General features: G+C 49.4%; 1 protein-coding gene across 2 annotated transcripts; it reads right to left on the reverse strand.

Moving 5' to 3' along the window:
* Window positions 1-5,422: 5,422 nt before the first annotated feature.
* On the reverse strand, window positions 5,423-9,496 carry NFKBIL1 (NFKB inhibitor like 1). Of its 2 annotated transcripts, none has more exons than XM_044419760.1 (5): window positions 9,409-9,496; window positions 8,195-8,511; window positions 6,713-6,825; window positions 6,496-6,613; window positions 5,423-6,004 (listed from the first exon to the last, which is right to left on the reverse strand). In XM_044419760.1, the coding sequence occupies exons 2-5, from the start codon at window positions 8,469-8,471 to the stop codon at window positions 5,463-5,465; spliced, it is 1,050 nt and encodes a 349-aa protein (XP_044275695.1). In that variant the 5' UTR covers window positions 8,472-8,511; window positions 9,409-9,496; the 3' UTR covers window positions 5,423-5,462. The 2 variants fall into 2 exon arrangements, with proteins under 2 accessions (XP_044275695.1, XP_044275696.1); XM_044419761.1 differs by having other exon boundaries at window positions 8,195-8,517.
* Between the last annotated feature and the right edge of the window lie 1,099 nt (window positions 9,497-10,595).

Raw genomic sequence — 10,595 nt, forward strand, 5'->3', positions numbered from 1 at the left:
TTGGGCCTCAGAAGCATCATACAAGGAAGGAAGGGAGGAAGAGTGAATGCAAAGCCAAAAAGCAGCAAGGCCCCTCAGAAATAGCTCACGCAAACACCACATGCTCTTTGTATCAGGAGAAAAGCCTCTGCTGGCACCAACAGAAATTTCTCTCTTGATGCAAAGTATAGTTGGGATTGGAGTTCATAGATCTGTTTGGCCTCCATTTCTGATACCATGTGTTAAACTGGGGCTTCACTTATAGGAAGATGAAAAAGTTAATGCAATTGTTTATTGCCAAACAGCTTTACGGAGAAACTGCTAGCTGGGATTCCCGGAAGAGCAGCCGTGGGAATGTACACTCGGATCCACCAGGAGACACTTTCACCTTGAACCTCAGCAGTTTTACCAGTGTGAACAACCCAGAGTACAAACCTACAACAGCACTGCCAGACGGAGGTACACCCACCAACTACAAAATTCCAGAACATATACAGAGTGTTTTATAGGTTTTGAGTCACGCATGCGGGAACAGGGTTGATGATGAGCAAATAATGGGTACATAATGTATTCATAGTGAAAACAATATGAGAAATCTGCAGAGGGGACATAACACAATAGTGCAGCAAATATTGGTGATTACAGGATGTTGTCATGACAATCAGAAGGGCACATGAATCATTGCCGGTCTTGGGTGTGAGCTTGAACGTGCAGGCAACTCTGATTACATGTCAAGAAAAACCAGTCAGAGCAGCTTTGCCATTGCTAGCAGAAGAATGGACATAATTAACTTTCCTTGGGAGCCACATTCTGCAGAGGATTAACTTTGCAACTAACTGTAGCAGCTGCCTCAGGAGAGTGGAGAGTCTCTCTCTCTCTCTCTCTCTCTCTCTCTCTTTGAATAAGTTTTATTCTAAATAAACCTAACACACACACACACACACAATAACTAAAAACATCAATCATCAGAAACATCAGACATACTGGGTCAGCCCCCCACATTTTTTCTTTTTATGTTAAATTATAAACATATTTAAATCTATGTAAAGCCCTGTTTCTCTAGCCAATAATAAAAAAAGTCCCAAGTTTGATAGAAGTCTGTATCTTCTTTCTCCTTCAGTGACAAAGTCAGTCTGTCGAGAGTCTCAGTCTCTTAAAGGGACAGATGGTAAACTTCAAAGAAAAAAACAGCCTGGCTTGGAATTCTGGTTCTTTCTGGGCAAAAGGAGCAGGGACACTGCAGGTCTGATTTTATATCACAAAGGCACATATAAGCAACCTTTTTGTATAAAGATTTCTTTGGATTTCCCTCACACTGCTTCTTTTGGGCCCCCTCTAAGCCTGCTTCTGGCTCCAATCACTTCCTCTAGATAACATCCTCAAACTCCCTTCCCTCCACTCCACCCCTTTTAAGAAAGTGTTTTTAAATAACAACAGTTGTTGCTGCAAAAGAGAAAATTTCAAACTCCTATGGCACCAAAGCGCTTCACTGCCTCCCTCCCTCCTAGGGAAGACCTTAATCACATGAGAAAACCCATGCTGGATCCAACCAACAGTACATCCAGTCCAGCACTCTACACACATGGTGGCAAACCAGCTGCCACCAGGACCCCTCAAGCAGGAGGGGGCGAGACCTCCTCCTGCCCAGCTCCTCAGCCACTGGGCCTGCAGGGATCCCACCTCTGCTCAAGGAGGGAGCACGCAGCCAGCAAGGCTAGGAGCTACCAATAGGCTCCTCCCACAGGAATCTCTCCAATCCCCTTTTAATCCCATCCGACTTGGTGGCCATCATGGCTTACTGTGGCAATGAGTTCCATAGTTTAAGTATTTATTTATTTGATGTTTGGCCTGTCCAATTAGCCACACAGCCCCCTGGGCAGGTTACAGACAATAAAACCATATAAAATACTATAGTAAAGGTAAAGGTTTCCCCTTGACATTAAGTCCAGTCATGCCTGACTCTAGGGGCGGCGCTCATCTCCGCTTCCTAGCCGAGGGAGCCAGCGTTTGTCCGCAGACGGTCTCCGTGGTCATGTGGCTGGCATGACTAAACACCGAAGTGCACGGAACGCTGTTACCTGCCCACCGAAGGGGTACCTTTTTATCTACCTACATTTGCATGCTTTGGCAGGAGCTGGGACGGAGCAACGGAAACTCACCCCGTTGTGCAGATTCGAACCGGTGACCTTTCGATCAACCAGCCCAGCAGCACAGTGGTTTAAACCACTGCACCACCTGCAGTCCCTATAAAATACTATACGGATCATTAAAATACAATATTAAACACTTAGTCATATCACAACAGCAATAAAAGCACACCCATATTATGCCTACTGACCAGATTATTTATATTTGCCCCAGATTTAGTGTTTCAATCTCTTCAGTGGAAAAAAAAGAAAGTTTAAAGGTTTCAAAAAGGAAGCTTTTATTTCATTTTACTCTCCCTCAGCAGAGAGGTCACTGGTAGGGCCTGAAGCTAAGAGGCTGCTGGCAACAACTACTAATATACATAGTATGGAATTTGCATAAGGGATAAAGTGTTCTACCTTTTTCAATGGCAGTTGTTACACTTTTGAAGAGAGTCTTGTAACAAACAGGCACTGTGTGAAGACGTATTTCCTTTTACCTGTCCTAAACCAGATAAAATCAGCTTCGTGAGAGAACCCAGGGTTCTCAAATTGTTTCCTTTTTCTTATTGTCCACTTGCATTTCGCTTGTGCAAACTTGTGCTTCTCCCTTTCGTTTTCCTGATTTTGGCAAGGTATCCATTTCTTGGAGGAAGGTTTTTTTCCCCCTAATACAGGGGTCTCAAACTTGTGGCCCGTGGGCCAATTGCTGGGATGGGCAGGGCACGAGGGAGGGGCCTGCGGCCTTCAAAGCGCCGGCGGCGCCCGGGCTGGCCTCCGGGAGCGACGCGGGATGAGCAGCCCACCACCAGTGCGGTGGTGGAATACTTGATGCGGCCCAGCCTCACCCAGACTCTACTTCCAGCGGCTCCCGGGTAAGTTGAGTTTGAGACCCCTGCCCTAATAGCTTCCTTGACTGTGCTTGTAGTGTGGGACGGAGTCAATGGGGTGCCCCAGAGTGGGGCTGCATTCACCCCCTAAACCCAACCCTCTCCAGCAGGCTTGCTCAGAGCTTGTTGGCACCTGCCAATAAACTGCAGGAGGTGCTCTGAAAGGGAGCTACACAAGGGGCTGGCCTTAAGATCTCTCTCTGGACTAGCTACAGACCTAAAGTGCCCCAAAGGTGAGAGCCAGTGTGGTGTAGTGGTTAAGAGCATGGGACTGGGACTCAGAGGATCTGGGTTTGAGTCCCCGCTCGGCCATGGAGCCAACTGGGTGACTTTGGGCCAGTCACAGTCTCTCAGCCCAACCTACCTCACAGGGTTGTTGTTGTGGGGATAAGATGGAGGAGGAGAGATAATGTAAGCTGCCTTGAGCCCTTTGTAGGAAAAAGGCAGGATATAAATAAAAAAAAAATCACTGGAAAGCATTGATTCAATACTTAAAACACAGGTGACTGCATTTCTCTTGTGTACACTCGCTTTAGTCATTTTTTCTGTTTGCTATTGTATTTCAACTGATGCAGAGGCATTTGACAAATATCAGCTGTTCAGTGTAGCCTATACAGAGTCTCTCCCTGTCACTATCTGGCAGATGTAACTGCCAAGGCAACAGACAGGCAAATTATATACGTTGGAAAGGCAAAAAAGCACACTTGGCTGCAGGGCCCCAGGATGGGGAAAATTGGTATGCAGTGTGTACTAGTGAGAAACACAAGCACCAAGGGTGGATCCTTACGGAATGGCAGAACCCCTCCTCAGATACAGACATTGGGGAAACCCAAGTTTGGCAGAATTTTGGGGGTGGGCATACGTGGAAATGAAGGGTTGGAAAAATTGGAGCTCAGTGAGAACTGGGCATATGCAACAGGCCTGTAATGCTGGTAGACTGTTGGGTGTGAGATGGCATGAAACGCCGTGTCCACAGGGATGACTTGCCTGGCAGGAACCCCCAACCGGAGCAGCCCATGCTGCAACGTTCTGTTGCAGGCTCTGCATGTTGGCCACCCTCTTTTAGGGATGGGTGAGGAGCAACACTGCAATTCTGAAATGTGTGATCGGTCGTGTGAGAGTTTCAGACACGGGAGTTTTTCTGAGAGTCCCTCCCGCAGCAAGAACCAAAACATCAGCAATCTGCTCTGCTCTGTACTGCTTAGGACCCAAGCATCCAAAGGTCCACACTGTGCAAAACCAGGCACTCTGGCACCCCTGGGTATGGCACTGCCATGCTGCATCCCTGTTTCCCTGAGAAAAGGCTCTGTCTACTCTACTCCCCTGAAGGAGGGCTGCCTCACAGCAGCGATGGGGGAGCAAGCCTAAATCTCTCTCCTTCCGCCTGGTGATCTCCCCCGGCTTCAAACTGTATGGCAAGAGAGGTAATGTGCTGCTTTGAGAAGTCTGCCCCTAGTGGCTGAAGAGGTAACAACCACGTGGGCACCTTTAATTAGAGGCAGTCCCTGGGTTACAAACGAGTTCTGTTCCTGAGAAAAAGAAAATTGATGTTTAAGCCAAATTTGTATGCAAATCAGATGACGCACAGTTGGCCCTTCACATTCGCAGGGGTTAGGGCACAAGACTCCGTGAATGTGGAAAAAACAGGAATATCTCTCCCCCCCCCCAATCCAAATGCACCAGCGCCTCCTTTTTGCAGCAAGGAAATGCTGGAGAGATTTCCCTCTCTGGATGAGTGGGGCAGGCAGGCATGCTTTGGAGGCCTCCCCCTCTACCCCTGCTCTTCCTCATTCTCTATGGTGATGCTTTGGAGGCCTTCCCTCGCTCCCCCTTGCTTCGTCTCTCTATGGTGACAATTTTCCACAGAATTGTTTAGAAAAATTAATAGGCTTTAGGGCAGTTTGTTAGTAAGTATGAGTAGTTGTTAGTAAGTATAACTCAGACATTCGTAACTCGGGAACTTCCCGAAATGCATTTTAAAAAGCAAAATGGCCCCAAAGTGCACCCTGCCCTCCATGCCCCCTTAGTCTGCACACCGAGTTTCAGAGTCTTGCTGCTACCGGACTGATGGATGGACAGATGTACAGACACATCCTCCTTCATAATTACAGGTGTTTACATGACACACCTTTGTCATCTACTCAGAAGTAAGTCCCACTCTATTCAGCAATTCTCATTCCCTTGTAAATGTGTTTAGCATTTCCATCTTAATCTGTAAAATGCCAATCTTTTACATGGAAAGGCAGGGCAAAAATAAATACACAAATCTTTGTGGCATCAGCTGGTATCTTAGAGGAAGGTCCTTTTTGAAACCAAAAGCCTAGTTAAGCCACTCACACTGTCTGTCTCTACATTTCTTAGGAAAGAGGAAAAAAGACTTATAGGAAATACATTTTCTCCAGCCCAAAACTCCCTTGCCCAGCACTCTTCAAAAATGAAGTTTTATTCACAAGCAGGCAGCAAAGAATCATTTGGCAGCTTCTGCTAGCCGGTTGAATGCTTGGGACAATGCTGTAACCGTGTCCAAGATCCGGCGGCGATCCTGCTCCGCTAGGCGTGAGCCGCAACGTTGGGCAAACTTGTCCGGGTGCCACAAAACCTGCTGGCGCCGGAGGAGGCGCCGATAGGCCGCCCCGTCAGAGCAGCCCGTGCCGTGCAGCGCCACAGCAGCCATCTCCTCTGCTGTCCCGGTGGCACAAGGCCAGGGAATATCCGCATAGTACAGCAGCCGGGAACTGTCAGCGGAGAAGACCCGGCTGCAGCTTTCCTGGTAGCGCCGCTTCTTGGCCTCCTTCAGCTCTTCGTCTTTGGCTCGGGCACGCTTCTCATAAAGCAGGTGTTCTTCCTCCAGGAGCTGCTGCAGCCCAGGGGAAGGCTTTGGAGGTGTAGTTTTAGGCTTCCGCTGATACCGCTCCCTTTCTTGCTGTTGTTTTTGCCTGTATTCCCGAAATATGCGGTCAGCCCAATCCTCATAGTTTTCTGGCTCTGGATCAGTGGCATAGAAATCCTCTGGGAAGGGGAAGAGGAAAGAGGGATATGAAAAGGGAAATTAGAATTCGGGCTTGATGAGCGATCATTTCTCATCTCCCTCATGATACCATGTGCCTTTTTCCCTGTGGGGCAGAGCTGTGTGTAAGCAAAGAAGGCACCTGCAAGAAAAACAAAAGCTACCCAGGTTCAGACAAGTGAGCCAAGCCCCTTTCTGTGGAAAGGAAAAAACCTGCCAGGCTCACTGGCTGAGCTGATCTGATCTGGGGAAGCACTTCCTTTCTGGTCCAGAAGAAAATGATCCAGCAGGCCCATGAATAACATCCAGCTGCAGAGACATCTTTACGGATGTGATCCCACAGTACTCAGCTTAGCTCAACAGGGAAGAGAAAGCACTCCAGACTGGAGACGTCAGGCAGGAATTCAGTGTCTCCCCTGTAACAGCACACAGCTCCAGAAGGAGGCCCACCTGACCACACATCTTGAGAACCTCGTTTCTGAGAAAGGCTCACCTTCATACTGCCAGCAGGTCTCCCGGTATTCATCCTCCCATTCACCTAGAAGTTTGCAGCTCCACTCCGCATCCGCCTTGCGTTTTGCCTCACCGTTCTCAACTGCCTCCTGAGGGCACTACAGAGGGTCAGAGGGTGTCAGGCTCAAAAGGCAGAGGAAAGAACACCCCCCACCCCCCGCCCAGCAATACCCTTCTCCTCTGAGCCATGTGGATACCCATTTCTCTTCGGACTGTCCCAGGAGGTCTCCCGGCGTTCGTCCATCTCGGTTCCGGATGTTCATGGCGGCAGGGCAGCGACACCGTAGGGGCACAAAGAGGTCTTCATACACTGTGTGGAGGAGAAGAGAGTGAGGCTAGCAGCCGGAGCTGCTGGGTAGCCACTGAGCACCATGCAGCACAAAGCCCAGGCCCCACCACCCTCCCGGGACTGTTGCACATACTGCAGTGAGGAAAGCAAGCGCCTGCCCCTTGGTGTGCAGCTCGTTCCACCAGGCCCTACTTCCTTTACAACGTGTGCCTGCTTCTGGAAGAGAAAGCTTGAGATGCAGAAGGAGGCAGCATCCCCTGAGGGTCTGTTGCGGGTCAGTGGAAGGGCTTAGGGCTCTTCTCCTGGTGCTCCTGCTAAGATGGAAGAAGGCAGCTGCGCAATGAAGGGGAACTGGAGTCCTTGGGATTAGGGGCTAGAAAGGAAGGCCATAGCAGCCTGGTTGGGCACACAGAGCAGCCTTCCCAACCTGGTGGTCTCCAGATGTTTTTGGACTACACGTCCCAGCAGTCCTGCTTCTCAGCCATACTGACTGGAGCTGATAGGAATATGAAGGAAGCCCCCAAATGCCAGCTGTCGGAGATGTTCTAGGCTGGAAGGATGCAAGCCCCCAGTCATCCTTTTCTAAGCCTTGCAGTGAGCTCCGGGGTGGCCTTCGCATTCCTGGGCTAGAAACAAGCTCCTCCAAGGTGCCTTGCCCCAGTAGTGCCTGGATCTGCCGGGGCTTAGGAGAGCCAAGGGGGCCCAAGCCCACCCAAGCCATCTCCACACGAGGGGCATGTCAGCAAACCACAGTGAGGCCCGGGACGGTGCTGCTGCGGCTGCTGCTGGCAGGCAGGCAGGCAGGCTCTCCTCCTGGTTTCTGCTCTGTCTCCTCCAGCCCACTGCAAATGGTCACAGACCTCCATTTCCAGAGAACTTTGGGCAGTTAGTATGTCTGGCTGCAGGGGGCTGGTGACTGCCTATTTCAGTGGGGCTCCCGATCCTTTGAAGCTTTTATTTGGAGTTTTATAGGAGCTATCTGTGGTAGTGAAAAATGGGTTCACCACCATGGAGGACCATGAATATTTTTATTATTATTAATTTATTTGATTTGTTTAGAAGCCTCCCGTTAGCATTATATTTATATCCCACCATTTTCCCAAGCAAACAAAGGTGGTGTGCACAGCTCTCCTCCTCCTCTCAATCCTATCCTTACCATGTGAGGTCGATTGGACTGAGAGTCTGTGACTGGCTCAAAGTCATCCAATGAGCTCCATGGCTGAGTGGGAACTCGAGCCCACACTGCCTGAGTTCCAGGCCCAAACTCTCAACCACGACACCACACTCCTACCTGTAGCTCCTATGAAGCTCAAAGTAAATGCGAAGTCTAGAAGTCACCAGCCTCCCGTCTGTCCTTTGGCAAAAGACCTACTTACAGCCGGTGCCTCACCAGTGCCTCCCTTGCGTGCCACCTGCCGGGCAGCGACGTGCAGAGCGGTGTCCCCACGCTGGTCCAGGACGGAGGGATCTGCTCCATATTTCAGCAAGAGGATGGCAGTTCTGAGGTCCTGCCGGGCACAGGATCGGTGCAGCGGGGTTCGGCCCTTACGCCCCGCAGGCTCGCTCAGGTCCAGCACTTTCCTGTGACGCTGCAAAAGTTTACGCAGCTTGCGACGGCGGCCGGAATCTACATAGCGCCACAGGCGATGCTGATACCCTGATGCCATGGGAATGGATATGCAGCTGGAAGGCAGTTACCTGCAGAGTCTTGATAGATGGGGGTAATGGGAAGATACAGGATCAGTACCACTTTTTCTCCACAAGCTCTGAACAGTCTGAGCCCTTGGCAGCCTATCATGGCTTTGCTCATCTTTTCCTATGCCAAGAACCCCACTGCCATTTTCCCCCTTTGCCTCTTTGAAGGACTTGAGAGCTACAGTGCTGGACCCCACCAGGGCCTCTCTAGCCCAGCAGCCAAGCAGTTGCCCCAGGGGGAAGGCCACAGGGAGGATATGAGGGCAAACTCACACTCCCCAGAAGCAGCTATGCTGCAGATGGTCATATATAACTCCTGATAGTCTTGCCTTTTTTTGGTTGGCTCTCCTTCTCCAGAGTGCCCAGATTACAGGGTGAGAGTTAACAGGTAGATTTATATCCTACTTTTTGCTTACATCAAACTCAAAGTGGCATACATAATTCACCTCCCCCCCTCAACCTTATCCCCATAACAACAACCCTGTGAGGTAGGATGGGCTGAGCATCTGTGACAGGCCCAAAGTCACCCAGTGGACTCTATGGTTGACTGGGAACTTGAACCCAGATCGTCTGAGTCCCAGTCCCACCATATTGACCTCCAACATCCACTAACAAACGGCCATTTTTAGCCAAAAGTGCCCCCTCTCCTCTGTAACCTCTAAAAAGATGGGGGGGGTGTTATGAACACATTGATTCGCCGGGTGCCTTCTCTGTTCTCCGCTAATTCCTTCCCTTCAACACCCGTCCGCGCGTGACCCTGGATCCAGGAATTCTCCGTTTTCTAGCACTCCAGTTTGATCATTTCGCATCTCCTTCCTTACTTGCTGGCTCATCTCAGCCCAGCCGTCCCAGCGCCTCCCTTTTTTTACGCACCCCCAAATCCCACCTCTCCTTCTCCAGCATCGCTACCTTAACATCCGCCCAACACCGAAACTGGCTCAGTTCTGCGTGGCTGACGGCGATTTCTATGAGGAAAGGAGGAAAACGGCGCACACCAATGAGGGCGGATGTGGCTTCACTTTGGTGTCCTACATTTTAGTGTCCGGGTGGGAAACCTGAGCTAAGACTAGCAAGGACCTAGTACTCGGAACAGAGCGATTGCTAGGGCTGCAATCCAACATCGTGGGGTCGAGAGAGAGAGGGACGGGCGGGCTCAAACTACGGTGAACACCTTAGCCACAAATTAATCCTTCTTACAACGAAGGAATTCATCCAAGAGAATCTTCATATTCATGCTCGGTATATGAAAAGAGTCATATACTGAAAGATTCAGAGAGAAAGAGAAAACTTACACTGGAAAAAAAGTAAATCCATGCAGAGCCTGTGCTAAACCTTGTTAGATGTAGGAGAGCCCATATAGGAGAAAAGCTGTATATTTGCCTAAGTGTAGCCCCCTGCAGAGGGCTGAATGGTTGCATAAAACATATGCAAGCTCCAGGTCGGCTTACAAGGGGATTTGTTAACCTATGGAGTGCCTTCCAACGCTAGCAGGCACTTGATGACAAACTGCTTGTCCAAGAAATGCGAACAAGGGTCTGGCTCCGTATCCACCTTATACACCCTTTGCTGTTTACGTCAAAAGCATGCATTGCGTACACCAAGGGTCCTCAAACTTTAACAGGGGGCCAGTTCACTTTCCCTCAGACTGTTGGGGGGCTGGACTAAAGCTTGAAAAACATATGAACAAATTCCTATGCACACTGCACATTAAAAATTAATTTAAATTTAAAAATAACACAATTTAATTAACTAAAATTTCAAAAATCATTAAAAATTAAAAAATGTTTGTTCTGCTCGCTTGGGCTGCAGCAGAAGCCCAAGATGAGGTGGGGAAGAGCATGGCCATATTCAATGGACATAGCTACAATGTCCGCAATCCTGCTGGTGAGGGGGGCGGGGTGCAGACATGATCACGCTCATGCAGGCAATCCCACATATAATAAAATCGTAGGAAGACTTCCAAATGTACGAAACTGTGAAACTTGTACAAGCAACCAAGATCCCCGAATGAATTCAAAAAAAGGGAGTACAGGGAGACCGTATGATTAATTCTTATGCAGACATACCCAAATTGTTGGAGCCTAAAGAACAATTCA

This window comes from Varanus komodoensis, unplaced genomic scaffold (assembly GCF_004798865.1).
Source record: "Varanus komodoensis strain SLA01 unplaced genomic scaffold, ASM479886v1 scaffold107, whole genome shotgun sequence".
NCBI lineage: Eukaryota > Metazoa > Chordata > Lepidosauria > Squamata > Varanidae > Varanus > Varanus komodoensis.